The sequence below is a fragment of the Spinacia oleracea genome, chromosome 3, assembly GCF_020520425.1.
Source record: "Spinacia oleracea cultivar Varoflay chromosome 3, BTI_SOV_V1, whole genome shotgun sequence".
In the NCBI taxonomy this organism is placed as follows: domain Eukaryota; kingdom Viridiplantae; phylum Streptophyta; class Magnoliopsida; order Caryophyllales; family Amaranthaceae; genus Spinacia; species Spinacia oleracea.
The window spans coordinates 14177196-14195427 of record NC_079489.1 but is presented as its reverse complement, the minus strand read 5'-3'; the positions used below and the strand labels follow the sequence as shown (position 1 = coordinate 14195427).

General features: G+C 32.8%; 1 protein-coding gene across 1 annotated transcript; it reads right to left on the bottom strand.

Annotated features, from left to right (window-relative positions):
* Positions 1–4430: 4430 nt before the first annotated feature.
* Positions 4431–10381, bottom strand: LOC110801489 (uncharacterized). The gene is made up of 4 exons (XM_022006857.2): positions 9684–10381; positions 9463–9597; positions 8923–9364; positions 4431–6570 (listed from the first exon to the last, which is right to left on the bottom strand). Exons 1-3 carry the CDS (start codon positions 9786–9788, stop codon positions 8927–8929), a joined length of 678 nt encoding a protein of 225 aa, XP_021862549.1. The 5' UTR covers positions 9789–10381; the 3' UTR covers positions 4431–6570; positions 8923–8926.
* Positions 10382–18232: the final 7851 nt, after the last annotated feature.

Genomic DNA, 18232 nt, shown 5'->3' with positions numbered 1-18232 from the left:
TTAATTTTTCATTTATTTTTTTATTTTAATTAATAATCATTTTTATTTGCTATTTTAGAAGAAATTATAATGTATATCACATTATCATTGGCGTTGATTGTTATTCCTGAATTTTGTTTAGACTGATTTTATAACAACCTTAAAGTAGAAAAAGAGTAATAAACATACAGTGTTTCTAATTATCTTTATCTTACATTAACATTGTGGATGTACCATAAAAAAAATTATATTTTAAGATACCAAAATGTATGTCGAGCGATATAAGTTTTCCACACTTTATATATATAATGTTTCCGTGTATTGCACGGGTCAAAATGTTAGTTATACTAAAACAGGCACATGTCATTTCGTGGTGCAAAATTTTTCCCACCAAAAATATTTTCCTAAACGTAAATTAAATTTATTTCTATTTTCTTTTAATTGTTCATGTATGGAAAAAATATTGAAACATAAAATATGACATTTAATAAATACCATGTAATAATAATTTACTTAAAATGATTTTGGTAATATTTTAGTAATATATATCAAATAGTGTTAGCATATTAAACATACAAATATGTAATACGTAATGGGACGAAAATTGCATATTAACTGATTAAATTATATGTTTAAGATTTATTAATTATGCATTTTTTATGAGAAGAAATACATCTGTTAAACATTTTATTAAAAAAAATGTCAAATAATAATTTTAGATATCCGTGTTTGCACGGGATTAATCTAGTTAGATATGATATGACCGTTAAATAAGTGTTTAATAGTTTGATAGGAGACTAGCTAGTTGTTTAGAAAATACTCAAATAGAAAATAGAGATGAGAAACAAGTTGTAGGGATTAGCCGATTAGGTTTGTGTAATTTGGAAGGCAGGGATCAGATCATATACAAATCTATTGAAGTATAAACTAGATTACCAACAATAACTTTATCAATTTGTTTCGTGGCCTAAGTTGTTTTGATCAATTCCAATTCGGATTGTCTAGTTTTGAGCATTAGATGGGTCGGGTTTCAGGGACATACCTTACACCTTAAAAGTTAAAATGTTTATTTTACGTTATACAGAGTGTTGTACCATTATTTAGAATGCATTACTTTTGAACCAATTCTTTGGGTGTATCAAGATGTATATGGTTCATCAACAATAATCTTTTGCTCGATCAGTTGAAGCGTTCCTAAGGAGTAATTGGACAACAAAAACAACCTTGTGTTTACGTGTTTGATACGAGTATGTGATAAGAAATATCTTGATCTATCAATTTAAGAAGAGTCCCATAACCCCTTAACATGTACTTCGTATCGATTTACGGAATAGTATGACATATAATAATTTATTGTAAATCAAGGTAACTTTTACTCAAGCTTTTGTAACTTTAATATGTTTTTATTAAATTTTATATTTTCATTTTTTTATAGATGAACATTTTAAAAGATTATATCGTTACGACATGATAATTTTTTTAAAAGGGAGAAAATTTATCACTAAAAAGTAGACAACTTTTATATTATATCAGTGTAACTTTTAAATATTAATTTCATTTAACTTTTACTTCGATGTACAATATTTATTGTACATCATCTTTAAATAAGAATTTGTGGTACAACGAATATCAAGTAAACATAATTGTTCATTTAGAGGTGTTCTTTCCATTATTTTTTAAAAAGTAATGAGTTTTAATAAGTTCAGATAAATTTCAACCAGGTAATAAGATCCAATAAATTTCAATCAGGCATTTAGTTTACTCTCTTGCAATTAAGTCTATTTCAATAAATTTCAATCAGGCATTTAGTTTACTCTCATGCAATTAAGTCCATTTCAATCAGGCATTTAGTTTACTCTCTTGCAATTAAGTCCATTTCAATAAATTCCAATCAGGTCGACAAATAAATTAAGTTTAACCCATTATAATACCAATCAGATCCTATAACTTCAGATTGCAATTCACACAAGTCTAATAAGTCAAACAGATTACACCCTAATTCATGTTTTATGAATAAAAAATATAACAAAAATTAGAATAATCTTCTATCAAAACTATATCCTAATGGTTATTTCTTTATCTAAACATATTATTAGGACCAAATCACCAATACCAACACAAAACTGCGGTCCAAGCAATCCATCCAAATTCAATTTCATATCTTAATTAAATTCCCATGCAATGATTAGTGAGGTTTTACGGTGGAGAAAAGGAATGATAAAACAAAAGGAGTCGCCATGTGACTTGTTTCCCTAGGAGAACTTTATAGGATTAGTTTATTTGGACTTTTTCATTAAAGAGAGAGATGTTCTTCAAATAACATACAGTAATTAATTAAATAATCTATATAGCTAAGCCATTATTATTCTCTTCTATAAGTGGTAGTTTTTATTCTAATTTTAAACAACATCAAAGATTACTTAATTATTGCATGAAACACTCTGGAAGGCTTAATCTATTAAATCACGCCAGCTGCTCCTTCACTTATTGTTTAATTTTTGGTTTTGATTAATGGAAGGACAAGCTAGTAGTTACAAATTTTATTATTTTTGAGGAAAAACAAACACTATCTTAAAAATTAGATGATGTAGTACAAAATTATTGAACTTTATAATCTATACTACACCTATTAAAGAGTATTTTGTTACAATAAAAGTTTATATTTTTTTAAACTAACTTGATTACAATCTATTTATATCACATCCTATAATGAGACATAATTCAAATTTCAAAAACATGTATAGAACAATTTACTCCGTATTGTATCTATGTTGAAAATATTAAAAAGTATTTCGGGTGAACGTCAAATTTGTTAAGAGTAGTCATATACTCTCTTCGTTCCATATTGATGTTCCAATTTATATTTTTCACGTTTGCCAATGCACATTTTATATCTCTAATTATACATTAGCAAAAAAAATACAAAATTTTGATATTACTAAAGTATTCATTGAGACAAATCAAACCAGACCCCCTTGAATATGTTTTTTCTATGTATTGGAAGCAATTTAGAAAATTTCCTTCAATTATGAATAATGTCAAAATTGAAAATTCTAAATTGGAACATCATTGTGGAACGGAGGGAGTATTACATTATGTTAAGATCTGACCCATTAAACATCACGTGTGAGAGTCCCACATTAATAAAAGAAAAGAGAGTTAAACACTTAATAAGGCCAAGGGGCTACTCCCCTTATAGCCGTATGGTTTGAAGGTGGAACCTCCTACGGTCTTGTTAAGTGAGCTCTCTCTCTACATGACGGGTGTGGCCCAAACCCGTATTTTACACATTATAATAGCGATATTAAAAATAATTTGTATTCTATTTGAATTAGAATGGCAACATAAAAATGTAAATAAAAACATCAACTATTCTCCCTTCCTCACCATTCGCTGTTTTCACGCAACTTGGCATTGTAAAACATCAATTTTCTGGTGATTGGTAGTCTACTTATAAAAGGGCAAAATCAACACAAGTGATGTTAAATCCCCTTTTATTTAACTTGACAGTTAATTGACAAGGATAAGGTAAAATTCAGTATACTCCCAACAATATATATACTCCCCTTTTAAGGTTTGATCGAAATACCGATGTAATTACCAACTTCAATCAACTGAGCTACCCTTCAACCTTCATCAACTCTTCTAAATTACCAACCTTACTTGACATCTCTTCGTAGAACACACGGTTAACCTAAAAACGATCTAATTTGACTCTTAGTTGAATATCACACATCCCTATGTTTACCACAAAAAGCAATGTTAATCATTGTTTTACCTTTGGGTTACAAAAGTGAGAAAATGAGGATAATCTCTCGTTCTTTTTAGCTTGGACACCCAAAATACTTCCTCCATTCTTTATTAAATGACACAATTTTTTTGTCACGTTTGCCAATGTAATATTTCAACCATTAATACCTTTTATTATCAATGGTTAAAAATTATAAAAGTTTGATATTATAAAACTATAGGATGAGACGATTATAACAAGACCCCACATGACTATATTTTTTGTTAAGTATAAATCACAATTGATGGTCAAAGTATATTATATGAATAGTGCCAAAAGTACAATTGTGTCATTTAAAAAAGAATGGAGGAAGTAGGTGGTTAGTGGTGACTTGGTTTATTTTGGTAGGTGGCGGAATTTATCATGAATAAATGAATAATACTTCCTCCGTCTTTTAATAGTCGCAACGTTTGGACTTTTGCCACTATCCATATAATCTACTTTGACTATTCTTAGTGTTTTTTATATAAGATAAAACATAGTCATGTTGGATCTTGTTAGATTCGTCTCAATGTGTATTTTCAAAATATCAACTTTTTATAATTTTTGCATAAAGAGAATTTAAGATATAAATGATCAAAGTTATGCATTGCGTGCGTGAAACTAACAAACGTTGCGAGTATTAAAAGACGGAGAAAGTATAGCATAGCATTAGTATGTTATTGTCATTTATCCACTACTACTGGTAGCCGTACCGTAACTAGAGAATGGGGAGCTCGATGCATGCATGAGCCAAGTCGCAGCTATATATAGCTCCAAAGAGTAATGGACAAATACATTTGACAACTTCCAACAGAGATATAGTTAAATTAATGGACTAATTTGGTACTGGCAAAGACTGGTGAATAATTAGTCTAAAAATAGGTGATTAACTTTATCTTAGTCACTGACCTAATCCATGAAATTAATACCATGAGGATCACTGGTTGTCAGTACACCAGGAGATTAGAGCATTTTGAATTACCTAACAGAAAGCATTGTTAGTACTGAAATAATAGTTATACAAACTAATAGATTACAGCTTGTTTAAGCTTAAAAGTTCAATGAATAACACCGACTAAATAACTAACTAATACTACGTTCTATTCAACTTATTTCCATTTATTTCAGTAAAAATAAGTTATAAGTTTAAGTAAGATAAGTTCAAAATAAGGGTTGAACGATTACAATTTATAACAAATATAAGTTTTGATAAATTCTAACAAGTTGTTGAGAAGATTAACCCACGTGTGAGTTGAGACTAGTTGTCCCACATGGATGAAATAGAGTTATATTGACTTACATTATAAGATTGGTGGTCTACTCCACCTATCACCAGGTTTTAGGATGAAACCCCATCAGACTTATATGTGATCATAGACAGTGGCATGTTTATCATGGTTTTTATATATCTAAACCCATCCTTACTCAAAAGAAATGAAGAAAAGGGACTAAGAGTTATTCTGAAGCTTGATCAAGCCACTATGAAGGCGATACGGCTATCACTCCGTATTCGTAATTATCTGATTACCTACTTGATCCAAACCAATAATTTTGGATCATATTAATCATGGATTATCTATTCAATCAAGAAGATTTCTCAAAGCAAAGTAAAGCAAAACTGCAGGCCATATTAAACACTATCAAATTTCTTTACCTTGGAATTTAGGAAAAGACGATATATTTGTATAGAGTAAATGGTTTCAAATCAAAGTTTTCAGAATGTATCTGAAAAATTATTGCTAAAATACATAATAATGTTATTTCCATTTATTTTTGAGGTGGGGGTTGCGCAGCCTCAATACTAACAGCAATTAAATAATATAATTAAAAAAGATGCTTTCACAGAAGTAACAACAAATCCATATCCAAAATAAAATGATTAGGATAAACATTAACATTAACATAAACCAAATCATCTTTGTACTTTTGCAAAACACATCAAATGTCACTGCACCCATGTTTCAGTAAAAGTGATCACACTATACACTATAATAGGTAAAACTCATTCCACTAGAACAAGGAAATGGAAGGATGGTTACCCTAGCTTCTATCTTAAACCAAAAAGGTTGCAAAGTTAATTTTCGCCTACTAAATTCATATAAGAGCTACTAAGTTCAATCCTCTATAAGAGTAACCAAAAATCTACAACATGTCATTTTCTTTGTTGCATTTGAAGGAAAAACCTATACCAATGCTAATATTGAATTTCACACACTTGACTTCCTATAATAGCAGCAAAGCCAAATCAGCGGATTATATATAATCTTAGTAATTTGACTTGTATTTCCTGTTTAGATTTGCTAATCTATGCTAATTATGATTGCACGTAGTGTAAAGGTCTACCAGCCTACCACAGAGTAAAACTTGAGCATCAAGGTTGTTTGTACAATGAAATTCAACAATAGCTTTTGACTAAGAAACTTAATCATGTTAGCTCCACTATGATATGTTGATAACACTATTACTGCACCTAACATGGCTGATATTCACATATAATCTCCATCATATTTAGAGCTAGTGACATCATGTTGTGTGTCATCTTACTCTATGCAGTTTATCATGTCAGAGATAAAGAGGCAGTAATTTGAGGACTGAATAAACAACCTGTGGCACTTCATCAAGTAAGAAACTGCTTCTGCTTGTATTCCAGATAGTAAAAGAAGGATTACCTTGTGTAAAAGGTGGGGTAACAGATTTATTTACACTGTATGGTCCTCCAGGTTTGCAAAGAAAGCACAGCTTGAGTGTGAAGAAGCAAACTTGTCCCAACTAATAGTTATTACCAATCCCTAAAACAGTAGTGGAAAGTTCTGCAGGATCTGCATCATATGACAGAATTTATTGTCAGTTGGGAGTGTAATCATAATCTGACATATTACTGACACCTACCATGTATCCATATGCGAGGGCAAAAGAAATAGCCCACTAGATTTTGTTGTCAAATGACAATGTTGATTTTCCAGATGATCATCCATTCAACTACATTAATTTTGTGCTTCATAGATCATACCAAGTGTAATTACTTGATATGATGTCGTTTGAATCAATTAATAAACTGGAAGAAGTTTAACAATCATCACAATAGCAAGCTTATTGTTCACTGTTATAGTTCAAATTGTTGGTTTTGTCACTAGAAACATAGTATGTTTATGGTAGAAAGGCTGATATCTGTTCATAAAAAATGTATCCTAGTGTAACTAACTAGGTCCCTTAACACAAGGAATAAAAAGGAAATAGAAGATTAATCCATCAACACATGAGGCCTCTTAAATTTCTAAATGGACCAAAAGCTAAGAATAGGAAAAATCAAACATCTTTTCAAGTGATCAAAAAAATTGAGACAAGCAGAAGGATAAGATTTTTATTTTTTACTACCGCCTGTACTTTTGTATGTAGCTTTTTTCTTTACCTTGCACATCAGTGAAAATTATTTTGGGTTATAGCACAATGCATACTAGAGAGTAGAGACTGAGTTGAAAGATTGTTAGTTTACATAGTTTAATTCTCAATAATGATGCATTTTAGTACATAATTGCTTCAGCACACGGTAACAGATAAAGCTTCATCAGGTTTATCATGTTTATTATGTTCCCCAAATGGGGAAACTGTATGATTTTATTTCAATGTTGACAGCTAAAATCATTCCACATTACCCCCAAGATATTTACTACTGAGAATCTCGGTGACTTACTTTATACGGAGTAAAATGTCAAAATCAACATGTACATTTACCCACTCAAGTAAAGCACTTAATAAAGGCATCTTATCCTATGAGCCATCTATAACCAATCTGATGGCAGTTAAATTGTAGGTTCCATAGCTAATCGTAATTTTGACTGCCCATAACGAGTCATGTCAATCTAATGATTTGTCTATTTTCAGATTTTCAACTTAAGCACATGTGCAAGAGCCACTATAGTCATTTAACTTGTCAAAACCTTACAGATTACATTGTGTATCAGCATCTGTCATTACAAACAAAAAAAAAAAAAAAAACAGGAAAGACTGACAATAAATCACACGAACAAGATGAATTGTGTATTTATGTTTGTGACCAGAGATCGTATTGACTAACTAGATGTCTAGAGATATGATCCAATGAAGTTTTGAGAGACTCCAAAGCTGATCAAAGGTACACCACATAACATGAGTCATGTGTAAACCCTAACTTCTGGGCTATTAACTGCTAAAGTTATGGACCAGCCTTGTTATTAGCTTCACGTACTAATACATGAAATGGGCAATGAAATAGACAGTATATCAGTTCATATCATAAACATTTGAAAAAAAGGAGGCAAATATATAGGAAATTGCCGTAGAATGATGTCTGAAGAGAGCTCTTGATCAATATATTTGTTCCAAACGTTGTCCTGACCAGCCATGTTCATGCAAGTACCACAAATGTTCAAAGTTTAATAAGCTAGAATCTATTAACTTTACACAATCCTACTACGTGTATAGGAGGATTTTGATCAAGTAGTCCACTGATCAAGTGGCAAATATAAAGCCTAGATAACTCATACAAAATAGTTAGTAGTCATCTTACATCTCTTAGCAGTAGTATTGAACTATTGTTTTAGCTTAAGCAGTAGAATTTCTAGTTCTCCTTGAAACTTTGACTATATTCTTAGCTGGGTGGAAAATACTTTCTCAAGGAAATAATTGGGTTTAGATATTTAGCTTCTTTCATTCTCCGAAGGGGAAGAATTATCAAAACAAATCTTCCCTTAGGTCAGGGAAAATTGACTTCAGTTTTCTTTTGTACACTTATCATATGCACCTAAACCATCAGCCAACCAGCAACTATTCATAACAAAACTATCAAAGACCAAGATGCCTACAGGGAAGCCGCTTAGGCCCTAATTGTCTTTGGCAAACACATATTTTGCAACAAGATAGCTTCCACTCAGCTTGCAAAACATAGCCTAGATGAATACCTAAAAGTCATCAGCAATTCACAAAAGGCATCCTCCTAATGCAAGTAACAAAAGTACAAAACACACAGTTACGCGGCTTCAGAATACTAACATAACACTAATCAGCAGGCACCAGAATCAGAAACTTGCCTAAGTATATAAATTGGCTATAACACTTTAAAATGAAATTAACCATGGAATTCCAGGAACTTATAATACCAACAGTTAAAGTAAGGATGAAACATGTATAGTTACCAGCTCAGGTAGGTTGAGGATTAAAAGAAGCGGAGCCTCGAGTACCAGAACAGCGAAAAAGGATCACAATAGTCACAGAGATTAACCAAAACACAAAGCAAACCGCAACAACTTCAACTTTTTTAGAAAGAACTGCATCGATTATGTCTCCTTCGTCAGGTAAAGCACAGAAATCTCTCACAGATGCCTCAACCAATGCATCCAGAAGCTTCTTTGATGTAGCAGAAACGTCACTTGAGCTGATAACTTGACTTCTAGCTTGCTTGAGGAGATTGACAGCAACATCCACCTCGGAAGAACTGTTTGATCCAAGCATTTTGATGCGATCAGGCGATAGATTGACTGATTCATCACACACAGTTGTGATCTTCGAAATTGGCGTAAATGCTTCCTCTGATGTAACAATCGACTGATTTTCTGTGCCTGTTGAGCTCTCGAAGCTCTGAACATTGCAAGACACAAAAATCAAACGAACATTTCAACGATTGTTTAATCGATGATGTGAGTCGGAAAATTGAAAAGTTGAGCAACGGTTTTTACCTCCGATTCTCTGATGCAGTGTTCGTCGCTCAAATTTTCAGAAATCGACGATAAATTGATAGATTCCGACACTGATTCAGTCAGGAAATCTTCAGAAACTGAAGCGAATTCGGCATTCAAGCTCTTCTTTGTAATCTAATCGAAAATTTTCAGTCGAAATTCAAAAGGAGGAATCAAAGTGATGAACTTATACAATGAAATTAGGGTTAGGAAATTCGTACCTTCTGGTGCTTCTTTGATTGATCGGAAAATGATTTTGACGACGGAGATTCCTTCGGCCGGCGAAGGATGATGTCCTTGCTTCGAGGAGTTTGAATTTCCTTCATTTTTCTCTCTCTTCTATATTATATTTTAATGGCGGGAGAATTTGAATTTGATGAATGGAATTGTTTACATAGGTGGATCGCGGATATAAGTAACAGCAGACGTTGGATTTCTTGGTTTATGGTAAAGTGTGTGTGACAATACGGAGTAACACGGAATCGAAAGTAGTGTTGGACCAAAAAAAAAAAATATAGTGTTGGATTTTGGTTGGGCTTAGGCGCTAAGCCCAAATATAAGAAGTCCACTTCCCAGTTTTTTTCTTTTTCTTTTTAATTAGTGTGCGTTGAGATTCCTCTATTTTTTTTATTTAAATAAGGTAAATTACGTTTATTTACTATGTTTTCACTTTTATCAAATTCTGATATTGGAAAAATGAGAAAAAATTAATGTCGCAATGGAAAAGTGTGAGATATTAAATGATCCAATGAATTTAATTGATTAAAATAATCATAAATTTTGACACAAAATTAAAGCATTTATGTAATAATATAATATGAAATGTAAAAAATATTTTTTGACATCCAAAAAGAAAAACGTTAATAGCAAAAAGAGACGGAGAAAGTAACTTTTTTATGAATAAAAGGTACACTTTGACCTATGATCCCCTGCCACAAGAATTGGCAATAGATAAGCCAAAGTATAATAAATAAATAAATAAGGAAAACCTTCATGGCAAAACAACTTGTAGAAGCTACCTCAAAACGGTGGCGACCATCAAAACTAACTTCGGGGTTCTAAAAGAATTGAAACCAAAAAACTTCTTGTTTATTTGAGTGAATGGTGATGTGAAGATTAGTGTGATTGTGAGAGTCTCTTTACTTTCTTCAAGGAGTATGTGTTTGTGTAAAAAAGGTGAAGTTGAAATTTAGGGAGGACTGAGATAGTTTAGCAACAAATGTTTAGATCATGTGATAAGTATGTTGTTTCAGCTTAACTAATATTTTGGGTTTGAAATTTAAAAGTTGGCTCGAATCCAGATAGTCTTTGGATTATTAGGTGTGCTTGCATAAACTTTATACGTAGTAAAACTCAACTCAAGGCTGACATGACTTGGCATCATCCTTACTCAAATATTAACATAAGTTGAGAAAAAACATTAAAACTAGATATCAGTAACAATGAGCATGTGTAATCACAAAATCAACATAAGTATTAATTTTATTTTATTTTGATAAACAAATTAATTCATTGACATCTACATAAAGATTTAAATCTAACAAATACATAACAATCGAATCAAATAAAAACTTCCTTTCACCATAGCAACGATCGTAGTATATCAAACATTCTGTATATCTTCTTTTATATCGCTGTAATTTACAGCCTTCATTGACGAGGGGGACTATATATCTGTTGTAGCCGTGACAAATATGATTTCTGTCTGATTCGTCTGATTGTAGTCGAAAGATTGACATCCTCTTCGATCCCGCATAAATCTTTACCAAAGAAACAACCTGAACTAAACTAAACACACAAAACTTAACTAGAAACAAACCTACCATAGGGGTACTTACTAACCTGAAACAAATAAACCCCACTATAGGGGTACTTACTACACTGAAACTATGTAGTTTTATTGAGATCTAACGCAAAAACACAACAGAATTGAAAGAGAAGGGGCGGAAATAACCAAATTTCCCCCTAGAAAACCCTAATTTTTATAAACCCTAAAAAGAGAGAGAAGAGAGAGAGAGAGAGGGGAGAAGCGCATGCTCCAATACATAAGTATTAAATAAGAAAACAAATGCTTATTAATTTGGTAATAATTCGATAATTCAAAATAAGTAATCAACGTCTTATTTTATTCATCGAACTTCGTTAGGTATATATTTTCTCACGTAATTTCTTTTAACGGATAAGTTTATAAAGAGAACTAAATGATTTGTTATATTTTTCTAGGTGATAAACGGTGATCCAACTATTATTGATAGAACGTAACAAATCACTTTATATCATCATTATTATTCAAAAATTTGGGCATTTATCTATCAAATGTCAGCGTGGCACTATTATCTATTGACATCATCAACTTGTAAGTATAATATATACATTGATTGAGTTATAATTTTTGTTAGGTAAAGTCGTGTTTTTTTTGTATGAAGATTGTTAATTGTTTTCGCGAGTAAGTCCACTAATAGAATCATTGATTGACATCATATTTTTGTTAGATATACTTTTATGGGATAAGCAATAATAATTCGGATTTTTCATGAAATGCCCTTGAGGTTTGCCTTAATGCACCAAATACCCCTAAACTTTCCAGAATGCACCAAATACCCCCGAGGTTTAACATAAATACACAAAATGGCCAAAATAGCTATTTTCCGTTAACTCCGTTAAATTATCTGTTAACTTTAACTTTTAATTTATTTTATTTTTATTTTTTCTTTTTCCCTTTTGATTTTTCATTTTTTTCTCTCTCTCCCCTTCCATGACAGCTACCACCATGTTCCATTGCAACCCTTATCTTCCTCACCACCACCACACTCCGCCCTGCTAACCCCTTCTCTTCCTCACCACCACCCCACACCGCCACCGACACCAGCGCCTTCTCTTCCTCACCACCGACACCAGCCCTTCTCTTCCTCACCACCACCACACACCGCCCCGCTAACCCCTTCTCTTCCTCACCAGCTCCCCACACCGCCACCGACACTAGTGTGCTCGAGCGGACCAAAGGCACGCCCAGATCGTCGCGAGAAACAAAGCGACAGATCTGAGCCTCGATTTGGGTCTTGTTCAATCGATTTGGGTGTGTGAGAGAAGGGAGAAAATGGGGTTTTAAGTGATGGGTTTGAAGAAGGGATTAGAGAGAAAGAAGGTGGTGAAGACAGAGAAAATTGGGGGTAATTGATTCACCACCTTCTTGTTCTATGTTTGGTTTTGTTTCAAAATTGATGTTCAACCTCTCTTCAAAATTGCGGAGGGGAAAAATCAATAAAACTACTGCTATTGCTAGTATGATGATAATCATGATATTGCACCTATTTTTTACCCAGCTTCCTTAGATTTTAATTTTCCTTGAATGTTAATAATGGTCTAGGTCCCCTCATAATTCCCTTAATAGTTTTATGCTGTTTATCGATGTTTAATGGCAAAATCTGGAGGGCAGTTATGGCGGGGGCTAACATGCGGGATTGCGGTGCTTTACTCAATGGAGAGAAAGAAGGTGGTGAAGACAGAGCAGCAATGGAGAATTAGAGCAGCAATGGAGAATCCAAAAAAATTTGGGTAATTGATTTTTGATTTGTTAAGAGATTAATTAATTTAATTAAGGGTTAATTAATATAATTAAGGGTTAATTAATGTAATTAAGGGTTAATGTTAGAATAAGTAGAGAAAACGGTTTATTAAGGGAAAAAAGGTAAACATAAGCTAACGGGGACTTAACGTCCGTTAGCCTTGTGGGCATTTTGTGTATTTATACTAAACCTCAGGGGTATTTGGTGCATTTTGGAAAGTTTAGGGGTATTTGGTGCATTAATGCAAACCTCAGGGGCATTTCATGAAAAATCCGATAATAATTTGTAGTGAAACCCTGAGGACATGGTTTAGTATTCTCATTTTTTCAACAAAAGAGAACAAACCAATAGCAAAAATCTCATTTATAAAAACCTTCAACCTAGAATACACAATACCTAAGAATCTTTTCATATTCAATCACTAGTCTTATATGCACGCGATGCGTGCGAGATTATACAAAAACTAAAAATCGTAAGAGTACATCTATAACCCAAAAGTAAAACAGAAACATTTGTCACACATGATGGATTACTCAATATCAAACCTCATAAGATATTGTCTAGCTCCTATTCATGCTTATACTGTATAGATATTGTCTGGATTACACATTATGGATTACTCAACAGAAACCTCATATTACTCAATTTCATTCTTATACTGGTTGGCTCCTGCCCAGCCCAAGTGCAATGCATCAATTGCAATAACTCTTGACACATGTCTTCCCATTGGATATATTTCCTTATTGTCCACGTGATCCCCATCGAATTGAAATTTAGCATCATACCTACAATTAGTTAAAAGATTCAAGATGAGAATATTGCATATATAATTGTAGGATCATCTAATAAAGGGACACAAATTCTGTAATTGTAGAATTTTAACAAAAACTCTGGTTTTCACCAGTTTTACAGAATGGTTCTCAGTATTGCAGTGTATTTGGCTTACTGTTTACAGAATGGTTCTCAGTAAAAATTGTAAGCAATACTGCTGCTTTGCTGGTGCTTAGCTACTGTGGCTTGTCCAACAGTTGTTGTGTGGAGTGATGCTGTTAGTGTGCAACATGTTCATTTTTTTGGGTGTTAGTGTGCAGCATGTTCAGACTAATTGCACAACCAAAATTTACCATCAATCAAAGTTTTCCCATAAAAATAATAGAATTAGGGAAAAATAAAACAAAATTGAGAATACCTTTGAAGATCTTCATATTTTTCGGCAATGTGTCATGAATGGATCAAACACAACAGGGATGCAACCAGCAATGAGAGAATCAAACATGGACTTTCTCGTTGGACTATGCCTTGGAGGCTGAAGGCTGATGCCATGAAAAGTTTCTCAAAAAGTGCTGATTCAACACATGATTCTCCTATACAGTTTAAGAAGTTGCAGACTTTATTAGGAGCAGAAGTGCATTGTGCAATGAGGATCGATCTTATGCTCTCCCAACGCTTGTGTGGGGTCCCAGCAAAGCTGATGAAGTACTTCCGATTCATCTTCCCGATGTTAGACTGTCATGCTATGATCTCCTCATCTGAGCTGGGATTGAAGTAGGTTGGGTATGGGAGTCCTACCTCGTTAATTGACCATGGTTGTCGTTCAATTATAAGCTTCATCGGGTTCTGGAGTTAGCAAGTATTTCCACAAATAGATAATTACAAAAAAAAAAATCACATACCATCCTGGGTAAGCAAAAGATAATCAGAAGCACTCAAAGTGATTACATTTTCGATCAATAACTTGAAATTTCCTCAACTAAACTAATTAAATTAAAATTCCAATTAAATAAAACGACATGAAGAAAACAGAAAAAGATAAGGGGACTTACATGGGGATTAATGGCTTCTCAAACACTGATAGTGGTGTCTCCGGACTCCAGCTAAAAAATCTAATGAGAATTTCCTGAAATTCAGAAACACCCATTAATAAGCAAAATGATATTCGATCCAGATAATAATGCTGCGAATTTCAAATTCTTAAACAAAATCCCCCAAAAAATAAAATTTATCACTACAATTTTAAAACCCTAACTGCCAAATAAGGCAAAAACACTATACAAATAAAAGGACACATTTTTAGTCAAGCGAAAACTTATTAGGGCCATTCATAAATCTCTAGAAATAACGGATCTGTACAGAAATATTAGGGCCATTTACAAATCTCTAGAAATAAAGCAGCAAAAGCCACCATTTTCAGGACATTTAACTACAAATGGTATTATAAAAAAAGAAAATAGGGAAATTAAAGCTTACCCAGGTGAGAAATTTTGTCGAGAATTGATAGAAACCCACAACGTTTTATGAAGAAGAGGGTTGAAATTCAATTTGGAAGATAAATAAAATAAAATGGGGAGAGAGAATAAATACGAACTTCAATTTACAAAAAGGGGAGACCAACAATTAAAACAACTTTGCATTCTCAATTAGTAGATGTTCAGCTGTTACCCATCACTTAATATATAAATAGATGATACCTTTACATTAGGATTTTGAGATTTGAGATAGCGTCCAACACCAGACACAATGCCTCCACTTTCGATTCCCATGACAAAGATGTCCACTTTCCCTTGAGTGTCCTCCCATGACAAATATGTCCAATAATCTGAAACAAATGAACAAATCTGAAAAAACTGAACTGAACAAACGAAAAACTTAACGTAGTTGACCAGATTAAATGAACTAATCAGAACAACTGAACTAATGAAAACAAAAGAATCTAATTGATATGTTTATTTTAATGTAATTCTGCTTCTTTCTATAGAAAAAAAAACTTGCACAATTCTATGTTGTTTAGACACTTTTGTCTTTAATAATTGTTCACTGATTGTTCATTCTTGCTATAGAAAATTCAGTGATTGTTCATTCTTGCTATAGAAAATTCAGTGATTGTTCATTCTTGTCTAAAGCTGCCATAGCCAATAAAGACCAAAACAATCAACAGCTACCCACAATCATTAAGGTAATGAACAAAAACTTAATCTCAGAAATTCAAAAAACAAACAAATTTTGAGGCATTTCTCAGTGTTGTCATTTGATCAAACACGTTACAACACTCGTCAACATTAGGGAGAGTCAATGAAGGAGAACCAAACAACAGAACTGAGAGTCAATGAAGGAGAAAAACTGGCTTACAACAGCATTGAAAGAGTGGATTTGTCAACATTAGGGAGACCAACAATGCCAGCTCTCAAGTACTGATCTTCCCCTACTACCGTGATTCGTGAATGGGTGGTTTGCGACTAAGAAGAAGAGCTCTTGGTTTTAAGGCCGCGTTGATCACTCGTAGTAATCATCAATTCATTAAAGTTTCTTATTTACTAAGTTTAAATTAATGGTAACAATTTGAATAAGAAGATAATTTAAATAAATATTAAATAAAAACAAACAACCAAAATCCAAAACAGGAAGAAAATATTGAATGACACGAAGATCCGATTTTAGAGATAACCTAATTGATTGACCATGGATTGTAAACAAAGATCTAAGGTAATGCTAAACTACCCACCCTAAATTAATCATTTCTAGACTAAACACTATAAAATCACATCAACAATATCCAATCAAAACAAATTTATCCAAAAATCATAAATTCGCCTCTTTAAAAACTTCACCCAAAAAAAAAGTCCAAATTCACATAACACCAAATTGACATAAGTAAAGCAAAATTGAAACCGTAATTAAACGAAAATAAGAAATTGTGAAACTCAACTGGTTAGATGATGATGAGGGTTTTGATTTTCGAAGAGATTCAACGTGAAAAGGGCCGAGTGATTCCGCCTCCTTCTCCATCTCCACCAATTGATGATTAAAAAACCTCAACACAAAGATCAAACGAATAAGAACATGAGTTTTAATCCGAATTTATCGAACCTCTGTGATGTTTCTTGAAAAATGAATAGAACTGGAAAAGCGGCCAGTGAGAACTCAATAACACAAATCAAATACCGATCTATCTGCAACAATCGACGAAGATGACGAACCCATCTCAAAATCTGACCCAAAGTCGCATTCAAATTTCCCCAAAATTAACGAATTGAATTGGGGATGAACAAAGATTAGGTCTCGAATCTTTTAATTAGATCTCGATTATTTTTTAATTTTATGGATTTTTCGAGAAGAAGATGAAAATTGAAGGAGAGGATGTGAGGGAGGAGAGAAAAGACGGGAGGGAAGAGAGAGAAGAAAACCGGAGGAAGGAGAGCAGGAAGCCAGGAACTCAGGAAGGGTTGAATATGTGGGGGTTTTTTCGTCAATTCAAAGGTGGACACCAAAAGTTAATTTACTAAACTAACCTCAGCTCTTGGCTTATATAATAGAGATTAATTTCCCCACCATCCCTTACTTGATTCATCCACATTTCCCTATTCACCCACCCAACCCCACTTTTATGATTTTTTATTACTTTATTGAAAATATATTCTCCCTCTCCTTCATTTTTTTTATTACTTTCCTTCATTTTTTTTATTACTTTCTCTTACATCCAATCATTACTCTCAGACCCGGTCATTCCAAAATTTTATTTTCTTAATTTTTACCCAAATCTCAAATAAGAAGAACTTAAAAGAATAAGGAGTAGTTAATATACTTCCTCCGTTCCTAAATAGTTGCACCATTTTGACTTTTGATACTATTCACTTGTCTTGCTCTGACCTTAATTTTCTACTAATAAATAAAATTAAAAATTATTATACAAAGTATTCTAAGGTTTATCTTAATATATATTTTAAATATATCAACTTTTTATAATTTTTAATAAAACACAATTATAAGTGTTGATGGTCAAACTTATGCGTTGGCAAACGTGAAAATCAAAACGGTGCAACTATTTAGGAACGGAGGAAGTAATACTTTTGCATGAGCCTCCTAACACTGTGTGCCCATGCAAAGAATGACATTAGAAAAGAAATCGACGAAATATTCAGAAGGCACTTTATAATTGGGGTGTGGTAGAAGGAAGTCTTTGTCATAAGTGACTTGTGTCCATATTGGACACATGTGAGTACAAATACAGAATTTGGAGTACCAATACAGAATATGTTAGTACCAATACAAATTATGTGAATACCAATAATAACACATATGACTTATATTGGTGGTATTTCTAAGCAATTTTACATTTTAGTACTGACATATTATAGGTTGGTACTCAAGATGATTGTATTTTGATCACCTACACTTGAGGTTTAGAAACCCTCGTGTGGTAGAGGGTA